Below are 23774 nucleotides of genomic sequence, written 5' to 3'. Positions count from 1 at the left end.
TAGCTCTCTCACTTAACACTCAGTTCTTTTTAATCCAAGAAAATAAAAACTATGATCCAGTTAACCTAACCAGCTTGGTTCACTCGATTAGCTTTTGCTCTTCCACTTTTGTAGCTGCAAACTTAAATATATTTCATAAAATCTCAAAATTTGTAGAAAACTTGACACCGAGCCCAAATGCTCACTCAGGACCATTCCTCTACTCTAAAGTCCCTAACTTGAACACTGTCAGTGACAGCAGACAACCACCCACCCAAAACAATATATCTTGGAAGAATATTAAAATCTGCCTCCTTCTAACTTCTACAGATTGATCCTAGTTCTTTCTGGTCAGATCAAACCTGGTCTGTGTGACAAGCCTCCAAATATTTATAGACAACTATCATTTCTCAGATAAGCTTGTTGAGCCTTTCCTCCTTTTCATTTCCCCCATGATCAAGGTCCTCTGGTTTTTGTGTCTACCACCTAGGGAACTTGAAAAAAAACTTGTGTCTACCACCTACTGGCCCACATCCTATGCTACTTAAGCTTGGGCCTCTGCAGGGTTTTTTTTTTCGTTCATCTGTTTGTTTTAATATATTTTTATTGATTTCAGAAAGGAAGGGAGAGGGAGAGATAGAAACATCAATGATGGGAGAATCATTGATCAGCTGTCTCCTGCACACTCCCCACTGGGGATCAAGCCCGCAACCCAGGCATGTGCCCTTGACCAGAATTGAATCCGACCCTTCAGTCCTCAGGCCGACAACGAGACAAACTGGCTAGGGCAGGGGTTTTGGGGTTTTTTTGGTGTTTTTTTTAATTAGCCTGCCAGGTGATTATGATATAAAGTCTGAAAACTGATACAAGGTCCCACTTATGCTGACATAATGTCTCATCTTTAATACAACCAGTACAAAGTAGGGCTAACATCATGCTCTTTATCTATGATGTTCTACCAACTTCAGGATGTCATATACTTCAAAAAATAAAATTAGCCCAGCCCGTGTGACTCAATGGTTGAACACTGACCCATGCACCAAAAAGTTCCGATTCAATTCCTAGTCAGAGCACATGCCTGGGTTTCAAGCTCGATCCCTGGCAGGAGCCGTGCAGGAGGTAGCCTTAATGATTCTCTCATCGTTGATGTTTCTCTTTCTCCCTCTCCCTTCCTCTGAAATCAATTAAAATAAAATAAAAATTTTTTTTCAGAGAACTAGGGCTAAGAGATTTAGATTTCTATTTCTAAATGTATCAAGAGCCTTGCATATGGATTTATTACGTTCCGTAGAAAAATCACTTCATGCTAAGCCTCTACACTTACGTCATGGACATACTTTGTCCAAATAAAGGTGTACTCGCCTAACAAAGACTGAACTGACAGCTGATTACACCAAAGTATCTTCTCTCTGCATAACACTGTTGTCAACAGTGTGAGGAAACACAAGCCCTAGTACTACTAATACTAAGATTTAAGAGATTTGCCTTCTAGAGAGCATGATGAAACAAGCATCTTCAGAAAATTTAAGTATAATACTAATTATAGCTGTAGAGACATTAGTGTTATAGAAACATGATTACTAGTTGGAAAGCTGTGGAACCAAAGAAATGATATTCATTAGAAAACTAAGCTGCCCTGAACTCTTAAGATTTGTTTGGCTTGTTTGCAGAGAAAGAAGCGATGGAATCCATCAGTGAGTTCATCCATGTTCAGGCTACTTGCAAAGGGACAGACACCACACAGCCAAAAATGCATGCTCAAAATGAAGTCATGATTCAAAAATTCATGTAATAATCTGAATTCCTCATGACTTGTTTGTTCTACCTGTTACTATTTCTAACTCATGAGGTACTCAAGAGCAAAAACAAACAAACAAAAAAACTCCATTCTAGGAAAGATGTGGCCCATTATAAATACATCTCAGAGATAAGGGGGTCAGGGGCAAACCAAGATCCAATCTGACATTTATTTTCATTTGAATAGCAAACATCAAAAATATACCTGGCATTTTCTAACAATTACAAGAAGAATGACCAGATGCTTCCTGTTGATGGAACAGTGTAGAACTACAGACAGAATCTGACTAGAGTTCACAGAAACAACTGGAAATGAATTTAGCTTCATTTCAAAACCATTAAATCAACGTATGGCCTTAAATTTTCACATTTACAGTATAATTGCCCCTCAACATAGAAAACCCAGATTGAATCAGAGATAGAGAACTCTAAGTTACAGAACTCTGAGTTTACTTGAAGGGTAAATATATGCATTACAAAAGTATTGTTTACCAAAGGTTTCACTACAGGATTCCCTTTAAATCTAGAGTTCCTAAAGTGCTTTGAGAAGTGTCCTAGCTTCAAAAATTACATTTACATACAAGTTTTCACAAGCACATCCAATATGGAACTCACATTTCATTTGTGTACAGAATCACAAGGGATTATGCAATCTTTATTCGTAATGCTTGTTTATGCATCTAATTCCCAAACTGAAAAAAGTTAGAGCCTAAGAAAAAGTGTAGAAATAAGCCATCTTATCCATACTTTTAAAATGTCTGGTAAAAAAAATAAAATTTCTGGTATAATATCCTGACTTGACTTGTATGGTGAGCACAAACTAGAAATGACACATTTCTTAGTTGAAAAAAAAAAAGTATACAGTGGATTGTTCCAGAGGTTTTATGGTGTGATACCACAACAGATTGAATGCAGAAGTAGATTTAAGACTCTGTCTTTCATTCAACCAGACATTTAAACTCCTGCGGAAATGTCACTCTTTGACCAATATGTCACTTATGTTAACATGCAATGAGTTTATTTTTATTTTACATACTTGAAAGGAGGAAAATTAAGAAACGCAGATAAATCAGTCTTTAGTTTCCTTAAATTCAAAGTCTGAGCCTGAAAGTGGAAGTGTCAAGGCTGATGGTTACATGTTACTAAGAAATTTAAACCAAACTGGGTGGATCTATGTGAAATAAACTATCTGCAAAAAGGACATGTGACCGCTAACTTCTACTAATAAATTACTGTATAGTGCATCTTTAATTCTGATGGCAAATTACAAGGATCCTTTACTAACTACATCAAACCATTTTCCAGATAAAAATTGTACTTCAGAAAGTAACTTGCCTGAATCCAGACAGCAAATCATTGTCCAGAGAGCACTTAAAATACTTCCACATTACCAAGCCCCCTTCAGAAGCACTGTGGTCTCTGCCCCTCCTTTGAACAGATGTCTGCTTGCCACAGTCCAATCAGGTTTAAAGCAAGTTATGTGTACTGCAAACAAGCTTAAAGTGGGAAAACACACACAAAGCGGGCCTGCATCATTCCTTTGGTTTCAGTTTTCATGTTGCACCCTTGAGGCTAAAAACCCGGTAAGGGAGCTTCAACGAAGCACGCTTCAGGTCACACTAACAGTGCCCAGGCAGAGGTGACCTGGCAAAACTCTCAACTTTTCCCGAAGCCATGCACCCGCAGATCCCGGCGGCCAAGTCCCAAAAGCAGGTCCCAGCATCCAGAGTGGCAGGCTTCGTCCCTACAGGGCTCCAGTCCCCGAAGCCGAGGCAGTCGCCGTGGCAGCCCCATGCGGGACGGGAAGGGCTCCCGGGTTAACCCTGTTTGGACCGTCCGCTCTGCCGCGGCCCCAGCGGCTCCCGGCCCCGAGGGCTCCGCGGACCAGCGCGCCCGGGCCCAGCCTCCCTTTTCCCGCTCCAGCGAGCCCGGCAGGGCAGTCAGGCCGCCCAGACAAAGAGATCCGCGGCTCCCGGGCGGTGGGCGCCGAGGCCGGGCCGCGCCTGCCCCTCTACCCCGCCCGCCGTCCGCAGAGCTCCCGCCGCCCCGGCCCGACACCATCCCCGCCGGAGCCGCAGCTCTGGACCGGACTGGCGAGGAGCGGCGGGGAGGCCTCGGCGCCGGGGCCGAGGAGGGGGCGGCGGCCACCACCATGTCTGCCCGCCCCTCCCCGAAGCTGGGTGCCCAGCGGACAATGCGCGGCGGCGGCGCGGGCGCCCAGGCCGACCCCGCCGACCCCCGCGGAATAAGCGGGGCCAGGAGCCCCGGAAACCCGGCGCCTTAATGCAATAAACAGGAAATCGCGGGGATGATCTGGGTTCCGGGGGAAGTGGAATTATTTTTTACCAGCGAAGAGATCAACTTCCACATCCGGTGGTAACAGGGCCCTACACAGACCCGCACTGACCTGGAAAAGCTTTGGGAGCGGCGGCGGGGGAGCGGCGGGAGGGGTGCGGGACCCGAAGCGCTCCGTACCCGGCCGAGCTGACGCGGCCCCGCTACACACACAGCGCTTCAGCTGCACAGGGCGCTATTTTCCGAAAATGCCGCGTCTGGTCGGCGCCCAAAATCCCCACCGAAAAGTCCCCCGTGTGCGCGCGGAGGGACACATCGTGTGCGAGTGAGTCCGCCTCCCAGCATCCCTCCCGGACCGGCCCCCGGCGGCTCCGAGCCCTTCCGCCCGGGCCGCGTCAGCAGATCCCCCTCCCACCCGCCGCCCGACCCCATTCCGGAGGGAAGAAGGGGGCGAGAGGGTGTGATTTTCGTTTTTAACGGAGGAGCAGGAAATGGGCCATTTCTAGAGTTGGGCCACACAAAGAAATTGGCGGAATGATCCGCTCTCGGCGCCCGCGAGTCCCGGCTCTCCCGGCGCCTGCGCGCACGGGTGGGAGTGCGGCCATGTGCGCGGGAGCGGGCCGCCGCCGCCGCCGCCGCCGAGCTTTCCCGCCTCCTCCGCGGACTGGGAGTTGGGCAACTGCAGTGCGTGTGCTAACCTCCGTGTCTCTCCGGCATGAACGCTGCGGGACGGGGCGTCCGGGCTCCGAGGTTAAGCTGAGGCGCCTCTCGGAGTGCTGGCGGAGATGGAAGGGCGGCCGGGATTTAACTTAAAAGCGGCCTTAGATTCAGCTAGGCAGGCTGGGACAGGAGTCGCTGTTGAGGTACAAGGGGAGGAACGAGGATGATCAGGTTTATGACGTATATATTACTGTAGCTTTTTTTTTTTTTAATCCTGATGCTGTCTCATACTTCGTAGATCCTAATATCTGCTCTCTGAACTCCCTTGGATTACTGTCACTGGAGGTAGAGATGTGCTTTTTTGTGGCCAGAATGTCAAGATTTGTGTTGTGTTGTATTTAGAGGAGCAAAAGTTTATTTGGCTATGGTGATGTGCAAAGTAAAGCCTTATGAATTTAATTTACATGGGCCGATTTGCTAAGAAGCCCAACACACTGCTTTGTTTGTGTGTTGGGGGGGGGTTATTATTGATTTATTCTAGCGAGAGAAACATCTGTTTGTTGTTACACTTATTTATGCATTCATTGGTTGCTTCTTGTATGTGTGCTGGCTGGGGATCAAACCCACAGCATATCAGGACAACGCTGTAACCACTGAGCTACAGGGCCACCCACACTGATGTGTTTTTAATAGAGGAGCCTGGGAATGACTTACCTACCCAGCTTCCCCAGCCTGCTAACTGTGCAACTTGTGGCATCCTATATCTAGGAATTGAGGCTATCTGAGACAAATCAAGAGAGCTGACAGGTTTAATAAAATCCATTTTGCCCACTGATTTTTGTGGCCTCGGATAAGTAATCTTTTTCTCCGCTTACCCTTTTGTAATATTGACGTAGTAAAGATTTGTACAGTTTTTGTGTGACTTCTTAAAGCATTGTGCCTAAAATAGAAGCAGAGTGAATGACCTAGGGGCCATATTCTGTGTTTCCTTTTGGTCTAATATTTTCATTGCTTCAGTTGATAAAAATTGGTCAAATTTTTGGTCTGATGCTCTTCTTCAGGGGTCCTCAAACTTTTTAACAGGGGGCCAGTTCACTGTCCCTCAGACCGTTGGAGGGCTGGACTATAGTTTAAAAAAAAAACTATGAACAAATTCCTATGCGCACTGCGGGCCCGGGACGAGTCGGCTGCTAAGCAGGACAGGCAGCAGGCCGCAGTTTGAGGACCCCTGCGTCTTTAACTGAGTTGTTTGAATTCATTCAGCTGTTGATTTCTCTAGCATCCTTGCCTTCATTGATCTTATGCTGTAGAATGCAGATAAGTAAATAGGCATCATCAGTAGAATGAGGGTAAACTGTTGACTACTGTGAAATCTCAGACAAGAGGATTGAATCTCTTACCTTGGGAGGCAGGAATGGAATGGGACTGGAGAAGCAATTAGCTTTAATAAGGAAATTGGAGAAGGTCCTTCCAGGCAGAGGAAACAGTAAGTGCAAAGGTTAAGATGCAAACTCTGAAGAAATTATTGGGTGAAAAAAGATAATGCTGTATCAGGAGTGCCTGAGAAGTCTAGTCGTGAAGGACAGAAATGCCATGTGCAGGAATTAGCTTTTGAGAGCTAAGAAGCAGCAGTTGAAAGATTTTAGATAGAAGCGTCATAAGGATTTGCATTTTAGACAGATTGTGCAAAAATCAGAGGCATGGAAACAGTAATTGGTGAGAGATTATTGATATAGAGGCAAATAGGCCTGAAGAATACTACCAGGATTGAGAGCTTGGTGAGTTGGTCTACTGGGTAAGGGAATAACTGAGAGGTAGATGTCAAAGATGACTCCCAAAGTTTGTTGGGAGAGCAACTGGGAGGATGACACCATCTTCACTGAGATTAGAAACCAGGGAAAAGAAATACATGTTGGGCCCTAACCGGTTTGGCTCAGTGGGTAGAGCATTGGCCTGTGGACTGAAGGGTCCCAGGTTCGATTCCAGTCAAGGGCATGCACCTTTGTTGTGGGCACATCCCCAGTAAGGGGTGTACAGGAGGCAGCTGATCGTTGTTTCTAACTCTCTATCCCTCTCCCTCTCTAAAAAAATCAATAAAACATGTTTTTTAAGAAATACATGTTAGGGTAGGAAGAAGGTTTTGTTACAACCTTGTGGAAATTGAAGTGATTGTGAACCAAACAAGCAGATATGTCTAGTAGGTAATTAGATGTTTATTCATTTATGTTGTTTCAAGAGCTGTAACTGGCACTGTTCTACACACTGGGATAGATTAAGCAGCAGCAAGACCAACAAAGGCTCCTGCTTCTGATGGAGGGAACAGACTAAGTTTTCCAAAAGAGGAGGGAAAATAATATCCCATAATATGTTCCATGAAGAACATTGAAAAGCCTTGTTTTGGGGCAGAGAGTGGGCAAAATTTTGGTTGTTGGTCAAAGGTGGCCTCTCTGAGAAGGTATTCTCTGCTAAGACTTGAATGATAAGTTAAGGGCAATATTTGAGACCAAAGGGAATAGCAGGGCAAAATCCAGAAGTGAGAGTTTATTTTGTTTAGCAAGGAAGCTGGTGTGGCTGAAGTCTAGTGGGCAAAGAAAGGAATGGTAGAAGATGAAGTCTGCATCCTTGGTAAGTTTAAGTGCTCTAGAACAGCAGTTGCCAACTGGTGGTCCGTGAGGTCCGAAAGGTTGGCAACCGCTGGTTTAAGGAAACCTTTGGAGCAGCGGTTGCCAACCGGTGGTCCGTGAAGTCCGAAAGATTGGTGACCCTGCTCTAGAAGCCATTGACGGGTTTTAAGGATTAGATAGTAACATGGAGAATAGCAGTAAAGATAAAGTATAGATGGGTTGGCGATATAGTTTGTTGCTAAGAAATCAAACATGAGTAAGGGAAGGAGAAGAATAGTGATTCCAGCCTGGCTAATGTGGCTCATGGTTGAGCCTCAACCTATGTATAGGGAGTTCATGGTTCAATTCCTGGTCAGGGCGGCCTTGATCCCCAGTAGGGGATGTGCAGGAAGTAGCCGATCAATGATTCTCTCTCATTGATATTTCTATTTCCCTTCCTCTCTGAAATGAATACGAAATATATATGTACTAGAGGCCCAATGCACAAAATTTGTGCACAGGTAGAGTCCCTAGGCTTGGCCGGCAATCAGGGCCAATCTGTGGGGCAATCAGGGGGCCCCTGCTGGCACCCGCCTTGGCCGGCCTGGTGCTGCCCACTCGCCGGCCCTGCCATTGCCACCGGTCGCCTCTGTGGGGCAACGGGAGCTGGGGTGCAGCTCACACCCACCTTGGCTGGCCTGGGGCCTGCGGGCTGGGGGCAGCTTTTGTGTTGAGTGTCTGCCCCCTGGTGGTGAGTGCACATTACAGCGACTGGTCATTCCACGGTTCAGTCGGTTTGCATATTAGGCTTTTATTATATAGGACTAGAGGCCCAGAGCATGAAATTCATGCACGGCGTGGGGGGGTTGTCCTTCAGCCCAGCCTGCACCCTCTCACAATCCGGGACCCCTTGGATAGGGTCCCTAGGCCTGGCCGGCGATCAGGGCCTATCAGGGCTTTCCTTCCCCTAGCTGCCACTGCTGCCCCCACTCCCCCGCCACCGGTCGCCTCCCTCTGCGGGTGACAGGTGTGAGGTACGATCACTTGGCTGGTCTGGGCCTCCCTTGCGGGGCCATGGATTGCGGTTTCCCCAGATCAGTCACCTCACAGAGGGAGGTCCCGCACACCCACTGTAGCACCACCAGCCGGGTGGCCTAGGCCTCCCTCTGCGGGTGATCACGGACACCCCCCCCCACCTCCCATTGATGGCCCCACCGGCCAGTGGCCTGGGCCTCCCTCTGCAGGGCGATCATGGGGCAATGGCAGGGCCCCCTGACCAATTGCATCACACCTGCCTTGGCTGGCCTGATGCCAGTGCCTATCATAGCATGGTCTTCTGGGTCTTTCTGCTGTTCGGTCGATTTGCATATTACGCTTTTTTTATTATAGACTTTTTAAATGATTCCAACGGTTGGGGCATGGTTGTCTAGACAAGAACTGTCCAATATCAATATTACACAAGCCACATGTATAATTTTATAGTAGCCACATTAAAAAAGTAAAAAGGAACAGTTGCAATTTAAATAGTTTTTTATTTAACCCAGTTTATCCAAGAGTATCATTTCATATGTGATCAGTATTAAGTATTACATGTTTTTAAACGTTTTACATTCTTTTTATCATTGCTAAGTGTTTGAAATCTGGTGTGTATTTTACCTGACAGCATATCTCAATACTTGATTTTATAAGATTTACAGTTAAAAAGCACATTCACATATCCAAGACATTCCAAACATGCTTAAAAGTTATGCAGTACTTGAATTACGTATCAGTTTTTTAATATAATTTTAAATTAAAGTTAAGATTACAATTTCAGATCCTAAATTAGCCACATTTCAAGTGCCCAATAGCTACATGTGGCTAGTTGCTACTGCACTGTACCATGGAATCTAAGGGAATGTGTGGAACCCACCTGGGAAGGCCTCGTATGCCATGTTAAAGGGTTGGGATTTTACCCTACAGAAAGAAAAGGAATAGTGGATAGTTTTTTAACTAAGGAGTGACAATGTTGTCCTTGAGGCTAGGAAAAGGCCACTGGGTTTCCAGCTGGTGACTCAGGACCAATAGCAACCCTTCAGTTGAGTCCTGCATTTCAGGCTCTGGCCCTTAGCCCTTTCGATTCATAAGTCTGATTTTTGTCAGTGCTCTATAGCAGCACCACCAAAAGTGGTCCATAGGACAATGCCAGCCTGCAAACCCTTTATTATTGGGCCATGATTAGGCATTTACAGAAATTGAGAGTAAGAATTTAGAAACTTTTATAGCAACTTAACACAAGTATTTTGTCTGTGGATCTAATAAAAACATTGCTCTTACATTGTGTATAACTTTATTTTCTTTTTTAGTACCCTTTTCTAGTAATTTGTTTTTATCTTTTATGATCTTTCACAACGTGATTTTTGAGGCACTGCTCTAGAGGTACTCAAGATATGAAGGAAGTCACCCTAGCTGGTTTGGCTCAGTGGATAGAGCGTCGGTCGGCCTGCGGGGTGAAGGGTCCTGGGTTCAATTTCGGTAAACGGCACATGCCTGGCTTATGGGCTCAGTCCCCAGTAGGAGGCGTGCAGGAAGCAGCCGATCAGTGATTCTCATCATTGATGTTTCTATCTCTCCCTCTCCCTTCCTCTCTGAAATCAATAAAAATATATATATAGTAGTAATAAAAGCATAATATGCTAATTAGACCAGACAGCCAGATGACCTTCCGGATGAAGCCGGGGCTATGAGGGCTGAGGCAAGCGACTGTGGCTGAGGGCCAAGCCCCTTGCATGAATTTTGTGTATCAGGCCTCTAGTATATATATAAAAAGATGAAGGAAGTCAGGACTGGACCGGTGGTTGCTCGGTTGGGCTTTCGTTCCATGCATCAAAGGTTGCCCGTTCGATTCCTGGTCAGGGCACTTGCCTGGATTGTGGGTTCAATCCCGGTAGGGGGCTTGCAGGAGGCATCTGATCAATGGTTCTCTGTCCTTCTCTAAAAAAAATAATTTTTTTTAAATGTATTTTATTGATATTTTACAGAGAGGAAGGGAGAAGAATAGAGAGCTAGAAACATTGATGAGAGAGAAACATCAATCAGCTGCCACCTGCACACCCCCCACTGGGGATGTGCCCGCAACCAAGGTACATGCCCTTGACCGGAATCGAACCCGGGACCCTTCAGTCCGCAGGCCGACGCTCTATCCACTGAGCCAAACCGGTTTCGGCAATTTTTTTTTTTTTTTAAGTTGAAGGGAGTAAAAAGGACCAAGTTCCCAGAATATTAATCTAAATCCAAATGCCATTTTTCCATTATAGTGAGAACTATAACTGCTAGGAATGAACAGCTATTTCATTTCTCCTTCCATATGTAAATGGAAGGCTACATGGAAATAACCAAATTGATAATAGTTACCATTTATTAAATGCTTCCTATGTGCTAGCCACTGTACAAAGCCTGTTATATAAGTTGTCTCATTTAGTCCTCACAACAACTCTATAAAATAGGTATTAATAGCCCCATTTTTCCAACGAGGAAACTAAGGCTAAAATAAGTAGTTGACTTCCCTAAAGTTATCAAAGTGGTAAACATTAAAGATAGGATTCCAATAAAGGTCTCATTTCAAAATTATTATACCTATTCACTTTGTTTTGCCATTATATTCCCAACTAGAGGGCCCAGTGCACGAAATTCGTGCACAGGGGCAGGGGGGGTCCCTCATCTCGGCCTGCACCCTCTCCAATCTGGGACCCCTCAGGGGATGTCCACCTGCCTCTTGCAATCCGGGACCGCTGGCTCCTAACCGCTTGCCTGTCTGCCTGCACCCCTAACCCCTCTGCCTGCCTGCCTGATCACCCCTAACCACCTCTGCCTGCCTGCCTGATCACCCCTAACCACCTCTGCCTGCCTGCCTGATCAGCCCTAACCCCTCTGCCTGATCGCCCCTAACCACCTCTTCCTCGCCCAAGACCCGGGCGTCCCTCCCTCTGGCCAGCCGCAGCCACAGGGGACCATGGGCTGGCAGCTTTACCCGGGCCGCAGCCACAGGCACCCGGGACTGTGGGACGGGCAGCTTGTCCCTTTCCCAGGCCACAGGCACAGCCACTGGTGCCCTGGACTGCAGCGTGGGTGGCTTGTCCCTCTCCCAGCCCGCAGCCTGGCTGATCCCCATTCCTCTCTCCCCATTGTTGAGTGTCTGAGCCATTATGGCATGAGGGTGTGATGACCATTTGCATAGTAGCTCTTTATTATGTAGGATTCCTGGCACAATTCTACATTGTTTTAGAGATAAAGCATGAAGTTGACTACAAACATACCTTGTTTTATTGCACTTCATGGACATTGCATGCTTTACAAATTGAAGGCAAGACCTTCTACTAGCAAAAAGATTATAACTGGCTTTTTTGCAATTCTTGCTTCATTGCAGTGGTCTGGAACCAAACCCACGGAATCTCCAAGATATGTCTGTACATCTCTCCCAGATGATTCATTGGTAAATCTGGGACCAGAATAAGGGGAGGTAGCAGTATTCTAACAGCATCAGGCAAATGAGTTCATTTCTACAATAGAAATATATCTGCACTGCTCCTACCTAGAATTTATAGACCCACAAATCAATTTTTTAAGAGACAACTCAGTGTTAAATGGGTAAGAGATTTGAAGAGAACTCATAAAACGAAATCTAAGTGGCCAATACACATGTAAAGATGCTCAACATTTTTAATCATGGGGAAATGTAAATTAAAACTACAGTAAGATACTGCTGCATGCTCACAAAAATGGCTAAAATGGAAAACAGAAAATGCCAAGAGTTGGAATAATTAAAACTACATTGCTGGTGGGAATGCATATTGGTATAGCCACTTTGGAAAATTCCAAGTTCAAAAAACAGGCCAAACCAAACTCATTTAGGAATATGTAGGTTGTACAAATTAAAGAAAAGAAGAAATGATTAGCTTTGGGGGGCTGGAGGGAGTAATGCTTAGAAAGGTGCAAGAGGGTTTTTGAATTGTGCCAATGATCTTTCTGGACATGAATGGGGTTACATGGGTATTCTCTTTCTGATTCATTGAGTTGTAGGTTTGGGAGTGGGAGTGCTTTTTTTTTTTTTTTTTTTAATATATTTTATTGATTTTTTACAGAGAGGAAGGAAGAGGGATAGAGAGTTAGAAACATCGATGAGAGAGAAACATCGATCAGCTGCCTCTTGCACACCCCCTACTGGGGATGTGCCCGCAACCAAGTTACGTGCCCTTGACCGGAATCGAACCTGGGACCTTTCAGTCCACAGGCCGACGCTCTATCCACTGAGCCAAACCGGTTTTGGCGCTTTTTAGTGTGTGTGTGTGTGTGTGTGTATGCCTGGTATGCAAATTGTCCCCTTGGGAGTTTGATTACTCGCTATGATATGTATTGACCACCAGGGGACAGCCGGGGAAGGGAAACCTGGGCCGGCAGCCGGAAGGCCCTGATCACCGGTCAAGCCTAGGGACCCTACCAATGCATGAATTTCGAGCACTGGGCCTCTAGTATTTAATGGTTTAAAATTTTTCTGGAGTTAAATTTGAAAAAGTTTTCCTGGGAAATGCTGGGTACATACTACCAACTGTTTACCCTGCTAACTGAGCCAGTCTTTCTATATATTTATTACAAATGTGAAAGATAAGGTAGGCCTGATTTCTGGGGATGGCAATGGTAAAAGAGAAGAAAGATGCAAAAACTACTACAGAACTTGAGGCAATATGTGAAGGTGAAAGAGCATGGCAGTTGGAGTGAGGAGCCTCCAATTCAAGGCTTAACCGACCATTAAGTCTAGGCTTTAACTACTCTGTAGTTATATGACCTGGGCATATCTCAAAACCTGCCTGAATTTCATTTTTCTTATCTGTAGTAAAGGTATTTAATAAAGCTAACCTTTTTTTTTTTTTCATTTATAATCCTTTGTAAGCTATTAAAAGGGCATATTAGCCCATCCAGTGTGGTTCAGTGTTTGAGCGTCGATTCCTTGTCAGGGCACATGTCCAGGTTGCAGGCTCAATCCCCAGCAGGGGGCGTGCAGGAGGCAGCCAATCAATGATTCTCTCTCATCAATGTTTCTATCTCTCCCTCATCCTTCCTCTCTGAAATCAATAAAGTTGTTTTTTTTTTCCAGAAAAGGGCATATTTGATGTCTGATTTAGTGTGAGGGGTAAGGAGTTAAGGATGGTTGAGATTTGAGTCTGATGGAGATAATAGTGATAGCATGAACAAAATGAGAAAACCAGGAGAAAGAAAAGGAGATTTGGAGAAAGATAACGTTCTATTTTATACATGTGTTTAAGATCATGACAGAACATCAAGGTGGAATTGTTAAAGAGATACAGAACTTACAGTTTGGTATTCAGAAAAAATGTCAGAAATGGTGACAGATAATTAGAAGTTATCCACAATAAGGGTGAAAATTAAAGCCATAGAGTAAATGAGATCAGTGGGAGATTATATAAAAGCCTAAGCGACCATCGCAACCGGACGACCGAACAGGCTGTGTGGGGCAACCAGGCCTGCAGGGGGGTTACTGAGGGATGACCAAACAACCAAGCAGCAGGCTGCATGGGGCGACCAGGCGGGCAGGGTGGGCAGTGAGGGGTGATCAGGGGGACAGTTAGGGGCAATCTAGCCGGCAGGCAGGTGAGCGGTTAGGAGCCAGCGGTCCAGGATTGTGAGAGGGATGTCCGACTGCCAGCTTAGGCCCAATCCTGTTTAGGCAGTTGGACATCCCTCAAAGGGTCCAATTCCCCCCCCCCCCCCCCCGTGCACAAATTTCGTGCACCAGGCCTATAGTATCCTATGTAATAAAAGCCCAGGCCGAGGGCATAACGACCAGTACAACCGATCGACCAGACGCTCAATGCAGGAGCTGCCCCCTGGTGATCAGTGCGTGGCCCTCCCACAGCGGTAGCAGCTGCTCAGAGGGCAGGTCCACAGCAGCTGGGCTGACCGGGATGAGTGATGCTCCCACAGCAGGCTGATCCCCACCAATGCACAAATCACTGCACTAAAAGCTGGCGGTTACTAAGCACCGTCCTTGTGGCAGGCAAAGGCCAGGTACTCTCCACGGAATCTCAGATAATCCCAGAACCCACCTCAGGCTTGATCTAAGGGTTTCTATTCATAGCTTTCAGAATTGAATGAGATCATCAGCTTTTAAGTAGTTGCGGGAAAACACACACTGCTCTCTTTTCATTCTCTTCCTCCCTCCTTCTTGCAAGAAAAGGAACAAATGGCTCTCACGGCCCACCAAGAGCTCACTGGCCCTTGTCTCCGAGTCTGCCTTCCAATGGCCTTTACACCTAACACCACTGCCTGGGCATCTTACTCAGCCTGTATCACTGACTGGGCACCGACCATGTCCTAGGCATACCTGGGTGCTCACAGAGCAGCAGGGAACCAGCCGCCCTGGCGTCCCCTGAGTGCAGGGGGAGGCACCAGGGCTGTAGGTGAGGACCTGCTGGCTTCTGTGTCAGGAGTAGATGGGAAAGAGGAAGCAGGGAGACAGCAGGAGGCAACAGCACCCTCCCCGAGGGCAATGCAGAGACAGTGGAAACTGGCAGCCGAGGTGGTGGCTTTGGGTGTACTGGAGGGAAGCCAGAGTGTAAGGAATGATGTGGTGGGGAGGAGGCCCCATGCTCCGCTCAGCCCCTGGAAGGCAGGGTCCCCGGCAGCTGCTGACAGGGAGCCGTCCCTTTTGAGGGTCTGACTGTAAAATCCAGACCTTAGTTTGAGCTCCACATGAGGGACGTGGAATGTTCATCACCAGCCTCCCACCCTGACGTCCAGGAGGCAGGTCATTCCTGTCTGGCTGCCCTAATCCCTCCATCCTCCCCCCCCCCCCACGCTCTCTTCAGTGATGACAAATACTTATTGGAAACAGGCAAATGTACAAAAAAAAACAAAAAACAGAATGTACAGTATTATGGAAAGCAAACGTTGAAAACTAGGAAAATAAAGCTCCCTTGTGGACACACAGATCAGCTGTGCCCGGAACCAGGTCATGCGTGACAAAAGGGCTCAGGGTCCAATGCAAAGGACTTGCCCAGGTGGTCTGACTCCAATCCCCGACTCCAGTTTCCAGGACAGAGAGGATCCCACACCACAGAACAAAACTGCCCAGACCAGCCCCAAAACCCGTGGCCTAAGGCAATGCTTGCAGTGGTTCCAGAGAAAGAAAAGCTCCTGAGATGCTGGGACAGGGCAATTAGCATCCAGATCACTGCCTCTAACTCCCACCCTGGGTCTGTGGTGCTCCCAGCACTGTCCCTCCTTCCCCCTACCATGCCCCCTCTCAGTTGAACCATAGATGGCCCTTCCCATCCTCCACCCTCCTCAGCTCTGATGGCAGGTAGGGAGGGTGGGGGTCATGCAGGGAATCTGAGGGCCTCAAGGAAGTGCCACTTGAAGAGCCAGAGACAGTGTCTGTCCACCCGTCCCCCTGGATGAACCCATTAACACAGGCCTCATGAGTGCATGTTTAGAACCGATCCCCCTCCTTCCCTCTGATGCCACTGCATAACTTGGCTGTTTTGGTAAGTCGACCTCTGGAGTGTTAATTCTTTAAAATAAGAACAAGAGCCTGGCGGGCATGGCTAAGTGGTTGAATGTCAACCTATGACTCAGGAGGTTAAGGTTTGACTCCCTGTCAGGGCACATGCCCAGGTTGTGGTCTTGATCGCCAGTGTGGGGTGTGCAGGAGGCAGCCGATCCACGATTCTCATCATTGATGTTTCTATCTCTCTCTCCCTCTCCCTTCCTCTCTGAAATCAATGGAAGATATCCTATATAATAAAAGCCTAATATGCATATTGTCCCCTCAACCAGGAGTTCGATCGGGAGTTCAACCACTCACTATGACATGCGCTGACCACCAGGGGGCGGCACGAGACATGGCAGGCGTCGGCAATGAGGCACTGGCAGCAGGCGGCAGTGGAGGTGCTGCCAGCCCCAATGGGCTTCCTGGTGAGCAGGGCCGCAGGGGGCCGGTTGGGCTCACTGTGGGTTCATACAGGAGCCGATCTGCCGAGGCAGGCTGGGAGAGAGCGTGTTACCTGCTCAGCTTCCATGCGGTGCTGCTGGGCAGCCCAGAGGCCCACGCTGTGCCCTGGCCCACGGTGTCTGGCTATGCTTACCACATCTCCACATGGGGACTTGGGTGCCATGATTCAAGCGGAGGGGGGCACGTGAGGGCCCGGGGCCCAGGTGCTGCCCAGGGCCCAGAGGTCAGCTGGGACCTGCCCTTCCACGCCAGATGCTCACACTTCAATCACCGGCCAGGCCTAGGGACCACACCTGTGCACAAATTTCATGCACTGGACCTCTAGTAGAAAAATAAGAGTACTGAGGACAGAGGCACTGAGAAGTAAAGGAAGGGAGGAAATCAGCATTCATTGAGCATCTATTAAACTACGTGTCAGCTGCTCTACATTTGTCATCTTAGGTATTTCCCTCAGATTTCAAGGTAGCTAATTTAGCCTCACTTGGTTACTTGACTTTGTAGACTCACAGCAAGAAAAAAAGAGCCAGCACTGAAGATCAGCTTGACTCAATTTGCACAGTACACTACACCATTCCCTGAGAAACAAGTATCTCTTGCAGAAGCCTTTGGAGAATTTGAGTCAAAGAAAGGCAAGCCCTAAAGCAGAAAAACATTTGTGATGTGTCACCAAGGGATTCCTGGAAAGTGTAGCAGTGCCTGCACTCCTGTTTGTTGTGCTTCTATGGGTGTGGGTAGTCCAGACAAACGTTTGTGTTTTAGACCTCTGACAGTAAGAAGACATTGAAAATGGCAACTGTAAAAATTAGTATAATGAAAACAGTCATTTGTTAAAGCCTAGCTAGATACTCTTGCCAGCCAAGTGCTTTGAATCTGAAGGCTTGTAAGAGGGAAAGGAATAACTCATTGATTTGGTGTTTGCTGCTTTGTTCATGTACTGCCTAGAACCGTCTTGAGTATCACCACTGGTATGGGTCCTTTACATGGGGAAACACTAGGGTGTTATGTAATAGTGTTCACTATTTACAGTACAGTTTCAATCACCTAAAATTCTTAGTGAAAACATCAAGATGGCTTTGCCAGCCACAGTCATTGAAACTTGAATGAAAGATAGCTCTGGCCAGGTGGCTCAGATGGATTGTCCTCCCGTGTAGGAAAGAGTTGCATGTTTGATCTCCACTCCAGGCACCCACAAGAGGCAACTGATCAATGTTTCTCACATCAATGTTCCTTACTCTCTGTCTCTCCCTTTCCCTCTCCCTCTGGAATCAATAAAAACATATCCTTGGATGAGTATTAAATATATATATAAACTTGAATGAAATGAACACATACCTTTTAGAAAGCAGGCTCAAAATTTAGAGTAAAAGCTGTAATCAATGAGGAAGATTTTTTCCTACTAGATTTATTAAAACTGTTTATTTACTATTAGAATAGCATTTTAGCATTAAAGAAAAGTAAAGTAAAAATATTCCACCACAATACAATTACTGGTTTCTTCCTGCATGTTCTTAGATTGACACATGAATACTGGGTGCATTTTTGGCAGACACACTGCTGAAGAATTTTAAATTGATTGCAGGAGCAAGAAGTCTTCTACCTTTGTCTACCCTCTTTCTAAGTTCTAGAAAAGACCTTAGTAAGTAAGTGAAATTCTTTGGCAAAGTTACTGATTTCAGAATTCCCCAGACTAAGAACTTTGATTTCCAGGAATTGGTTAGGAACAGCCACTTTACTCAAGCTTATATTTTACACACTGCAGTTAAGGTTGCATTTGGGCCATATTATTTTCTTAGTCTATTTTAAGATAGTCAGCATTTAGTAATTGTTGGTTGGTTATGGCTCCCAGCCAGATTTTTTTTTTTTGTAGTGGTTTTAATTTTTTTTATTAAATCTTTATTGTTCAGATTATTACAGTTGTTCCTCTTTTTTCCCCCCTAGCTCCCCTTAACCCGGTTCCCACCCCACCCCATGCCCTTACCCCCCCACACACACTGTCCTCGTCCATAGGTGTATGATTTTTGTCCAGTCTCTTCCTGCATCCCCCACAACCCCTTCCCCTGGAGGATTGTCAGTCCACTCCCTTTCTATGCCCCTGATTCTATCCTATTCACCAGATTATTCTGTTCATCAGATTTTTTATTCACTTGATTTTTAGATTCACATGTCGATAGATACGTATTTGTTCATAATTTTTATCTTCACCTTTTTCTTCTTCCTCTTCTTAAAGAATACCTTTCAGCATTTCATATAATACTGGTTTGGTGGTGATGAACTCCTTTAGCTTTTTCTTGTCTGTGAAGCTCTTTATCTGACCTTCAATTATGAATGATAGCTTTGCTGGGTAGAGTAATCTTGGTTGTAGGTTATTGCTATTCATCACTTTGTATATTTCTTGCCACTCCCTTCTGGCCTGCATAGTTTCTGTTGAGAAATCAGCTGACAGTCGTATGGGTACTCCCTTGTAGGTAACTAACCGTTTTTCTCTTGCTGCTTTCAAGATTCTCTCTTTGTCTTTTGCTCTTGGCATTTTGATTATGATGTGTCTTGGTGTGGTCCTCTTTGGATTCCTTTTGTTTGCGGTTCTTTGTGCTTCCTGGACTTGTAAGTCTATTTCTTTCACCAGGTGGGGGAAGTTTTCTGTTATTATTTCTTCAAATAGGTTTTTAGTATCTTGCTCTCTCTCTTGTTCTGGCACCCCCATAATTCGGATGTTGGTATGCTTGAAGTTGTCCCAGAGGCTCCTTACACTATCTTCATATTTTTGGATTTTTTTCTTTTTGCTTTTCCAGTTGGGTGTTTTTTGCTTCTTTGTATCTCAGATCTTTGACTTGATTCTTGCGATCGTCTAGTCTGCTGTTGGATCTCTGTATATTATTCTTTATTTCAGTCAGTGTATGCTTAATTTCTAATTTATCGGCCTTTTCTAGAAAATTCTTGAAAAGCCTTGTAACCGTGGTTTTTAACTCTATATCCAGTCATTTGCTTTCCTCCATTTCTATCATTTGTGACCTGTTTCTTTGTCTCCGCATTTTGGCTGCTTCCCTGAGTTGATAGAGTGGCTCTGTGTGCTATAGGGCCCAGTGACTCAGCCTCCCCAGTTACCTGAGGTGGACACTCTTGGTGCACCCCTTTGTGGGCTGTGTGCACAGTCTTGTTGTAGTTAAGCCTTGATTGTTGTTGGTATCACTGGGAGGAATTGACCTCCAGGCCAATTGGCTGTGAGGATCAGCTGTGTCTACGATGGGAGAACTTCTGTGCTGGAGAGAGCCTTATGGGGTAAGACTTGCTTCAGTGGGGCTTTGGTGCTCACTGAGTCTGCCCCCTGAGTGTGTCCCTTATGGATCTGAGGAGTTGTAATCTGGATGGTCCTACTCTGACCCCTGGGGTACACTGGCTGTTGGATCTCCAAGGAGGTGCTAATTTATCCTCTGCCTGAGGCCACCCAGCAGGAGCTAAGGAAAGATCTGCAGATTCCTCTTCTTTGTTTGGGTTTTGGAGGTGCCCAGATGAGGCCCAGCTGTGAAGCAATGCAAGCTGCTGTGGGGCCTTGGGCCTTCTTTTGGATATTCTGGGTCTCTCTGACTCAGCTGCAGTTTGTTAGGTAAGTTTAGATTTCGTTAGGTAAGTTTAGATTTCAAAGGATCAGGCCATTCATTTGCAAAAGCCTCTGTGCACAGCTTGGATGGGGCGAAGTCTCAGGGTGGAGCAAACAGCAATGGCTTCCTTTCAGCCCTTCCCTAAGAGGCCCCCGGGTCTCAGTGTCCCTTGGTAATCGCTGCAAGCACCTCTGAGAGAAAGCCTCGCTCAATTTCCACCTGAGGCCAGACAGTCCAGTTTCTCCCCGAATGAGTCTGGGTCCCCAGAGTCTCGCCCGGAACTGGAGTTCAGAGCAGTTGGGAGCTTATGTCTCCCTGCGGATTGAAAAAGCCAGCCTCGTACTCAGTTGCCAGCCCTCTCCGCACGCACCTCCGTACCTCTGGACTTTACTTCCGCAGCTCCTCTGAGTCTCAGTGTGCTTTTCTCTTCCCTTCTAGTTGTAGAATTTCCACTCAGCCAGCCTTCCTGTGGTTTTGGATGATGTGTGTTTTGTCTTTTAGTTGTAGTTTTGAAGTTGTTGTGTGAGGCAGCAATTTCAGGTGTTTACCTATGCTGCCATCTTGGTTTCTCCTCCCAGCCAGATTTTTTAAATTTATTTGAATAATCTATCCACTGGTGTAAAAAAACTTTTTTTTTTAATTCTCACCAAGAATATGTTTTTATTGCTTTTTTTAAAAGGGAGAAAGAGAGAAACATCAATCAGTTGCCTCCCATATTTGCCCCAACTGAGATTGAACCCGAAACCTAAGTATGTGCCCTGACCCAGAATCAAACCCACAACCTTTTGGTCTACAGGATGATGCTCCAATCAAGTAAACCATCCAACCAAGGCACAAAAAGCTTTTTAAACATCATCAGCTGTCTTCCATTCATACAATTCCCACTCCCAAGGTAACTAACCTCTACTCTTATCTTCTTGTGTATTCTTTCAGTTTTTTTCTTGCCTATACACGTAAGTAATAATAAATATTCTTATTTTTCCCTATTTTTATTTAACAGGGAGGATGCCATATACACTCTTGTGTGCTTTGCACTTAAGACATCTTGGACTTCTTCATATTAAATGCATAAAAGGCATCATTTTTTTTTTCACTCCTGCAGATGGTTTAACCAGTCATTATCCAGTTGAGGGACATTGAGTTTCTAATCCTATCTAATAAAAGAGTAATATGCAAATTGACCATCACTCCAACACACAAGATGGCCACCTCTATGTGGACACAAGATGGCTGCCACAAGATAACCTGCAGGGGAGTGCAGTTGTGGGCGATCAGGCCAGCAGGGGAGGGCAGTTGGTGAGGACCAGGCCTGCAGGAGAGGACAGTTGGAGGAGACCCAGGCCTGCAGGGGAGTGCAGTTGGGGGGGATCCAGGCCAGTAGGGGAGGGAAGTTTAAGAGGGACCGGACCAGCAAGGGAGGGCAGTTGGGAGAGACCAGGCCTGCAGTGGAGGACAGTTAGAGGTGACCAGGTTGGTAGGGGAGGGCAGTTAGGGGTGACCAGGCCGGCAGAGGAGGGCAGTTAGGGGCAATCAGGCCGGCAGGGGAGCACTTAGGTGTCGATCAGGTTGGCAGGGGAGTGGTTAGGGGGTGATCAGGCTGGCAGGCAGAAGCAGGAGCAATCAGGAAGGCAGGCAGACGAGTGGTTGGGAGCCAGCAGTCCTGGATTGTGAGAGGGATGTCCGACTGCCTGTTTAGATAGGCCCGATCCTGGTGGGCCGTCGAACATCCCTTGAGGAGTCTGAGATTGGAGAGGGTGCAGACTGGGCTGTCTTTTATATTCAATTCATGTTTAAATGAGTATCTTTATACCCACATCTTCTTTCAGTTATGTCTTCTCTCAATTCCCAGAGTGGATTTGCTCTGCAAAATGCTATATACGTATTTTAAATGTTTTTAATAAATCTTTATTGCTGAAAGAATTACAATATGTTCCCTTTTTTTCTCCATTGACCCCCTCCACCCTGCCCTGTTCCCCCTCTTCTATGCCCCAGGCCTTAAGCACCCTATTGTCTGTGTCCATAGGTTATGCATATATGCATTCAAGGTCTTTGGTTGATTTACCTCCCACCCACCCACCTTCCCTCTGAGATTCTATACTCTGTTCCATGCTTCCATGTCTCTGGATCCACATTGTTCATCAGTTCATTTTGTTACTTAGATTCCACATAATGATTGCAATCATGTGATACTTGTCCTCTGACTGACTTATTTCACTTAGCATGATACTCTCCAGGTCCCTCCTTGTTGTCTCAAAGGGTAAGAGATTCTTTTTTACTGCTACATAGTATTCCATGGTATAAATGTACCACAGCTTTTTTATCCACTCATCTACTGATGGGCCCTTGGGCTGTTTCCAGAACTTAGCTAATGTAATGTAAAGTTTCCAGAACTTAGCTAATGAGCATAGGGGTGCATACATTCTTTCTGATTAGTGTTTTGGGTTTCTTAGAATATATTCCTAGAAGTGGGATCATTGAGTCAAATGGCAGATCCATATTTAATTTTCTGAGGAAACTCCATACTGCTTTCCATAATGGTTGCACTAGTCTACATTCCCACCAGCGGTGTACTAAGGTTCCCTTTTCTCCACATCCTTGCCAGCACTTGTTATTTGTTTTTTTGTTGATGGTAGCCATTCTGACAGGTGTGAGATGATACCTCATTGTCATTTTGATTTGTATCTCTCGAATGATTAGTGACTTTGAGCATTTTTTCATATGTCTCTTGTCTCCTAAAGACTTAACCAAAAAACTACTAGGTTTAATAAATGAGTTTAAAATGTCCTCTTTGGAGAAGTGTCTATTTAGGTCATTTGCCCATTTTTTAATTGGATTGTTTGTCTTCCTTTTGTTAAGTTGTATGAGTTCCTTAAAAATTTTGGACATTAAACTCTTATCAGAGATAACATTGGCAAATATGTTCTCCCATGCAGTGGGCTCCCTTTTCATTTTGTTGATTGTTTCTTTTGCTGTGCAGAAGATTTTTATTTTGATGTAATCCTATTTGTTTATTTTCTCCTTAGTTTCCTTTGCCTTAGGAGATGTATCTGTAAACATATTGCTATGAGAGATGTCTGAGATTTTGCTGCCTATGGTTTCTTCTAGGATTTTTATGGTTTCATGACTTATATTTAAGTCTTTTATCCATTTTGAGTTTATTCTTGTGTATGGTGTAAGTTGGTGGTCTAGTTTCATTTTTTTGCATGTATCCAATTTTCCCACCACCATTTATTGAAGAGACTGTCTTGACTCCACTGTATGCTCTTGCCTCCTTGGTCAAATATTTGTTGAGCGTAATGACTTGGGTCAATTTCTGGATTCTATTCTGTTCCACTGATCTATATGCCTGTTCTTGTGCCAGTCCCAGGCTGTTTTGTTTACAGTGGCTTTGTAGTATAGCATGAAATCTGGTATGGTGGTTCCTCCAACTTTGTTTTTCTTTCTCAAAATTTCTACAGCTATTCAGGGTCTTTTTTAATTCCATATAAATTTTTAGAGTATTTGTCCTAACTCTGTGAAATATGCCATTGGTATCTAATAGGGATTGCATTGAATCTGTAGATTGCCTTGGGTAGTATGGACATTTTAATGATATTGATTCTACCAATCAATGAACCTGGTATACAGTAAGTCCTCGGGTTACACTGGAGATCCGTTCCTATGGTGCAACGTAATGCGATTTTCGCAGTAAGTCGGAACCCACCTACATAAGCACCTGTGTCACTCATATGGAGCACATACACAGCAGTAATGAAGTGAAACAGTAAAAAATTTTAAAAGAAAGATAACAATTCCTGACCTTTACTTGTGGTAAATAAATAATAAAAAACATAAAGC

General features: G+C 45.6%; 2 protein-coding genes across 15 annotated transcripts in view; one reads left to right on the top strand and one right to left on the bottom strand.

Annotated features, from left to right (window-relative positions):
• Positions 1-4394, bottom strand: part of GABPB1 (GA binding protein transcription factor subunit beta 1) — a 67129-nt gene extending 62735 nt beyond the window's left edge. For 10 of the 14 annotated variants that reach the window (XM_080684922.1, XM_080684923.1, XM_080684912.1 and 7 more), the window contains exon 1: positions 4184-4394. Coding sequence is in view for 4 of the 14 variants with exons in the window: in XM_080684924.1 (XP_080541050.1) it covers positions 4123-4146 (24 nt within the window). In the remaining 10 variants the exon portion in view is untranslated. The other 4 variants (XM_080684911.1, XM_080684915.1, XM_080684924.1 and 1 more) reach the window with 3 other exon arrangements.
• The window catches only part of USP8 (ubiquitin specific peptidase 8), a 114051-nt gene continuing 94425 nt past the window's right edge, over positions 4149-23774 (top strand). The window contains exon 1 of the mRNA XM_080684875.1: positions 4149-4396. The gene's annotated coding sequence lies outside the window, so the exon portion shown is untranslated. The remainder of the gene's footprint in view (positions 4397-23774) is intronic.

The sequence above is a fragment of the Plecotus auritus genome, assembly GCF_963455305.1.
Source record: "Plecotus auritus genome assembly, chromosome: 1".
NCBI lineage: Eukaryota > Metazoa > Chordata > Mammalia > Chiroptera > Vespertilionidae > Plecotus > Plecotus auritus.
The sequence above is the reverse complement of the archived record's forward strand: the minus strand, read 5'-3'. Positions and strand labels throughout refer to the sequence as shown.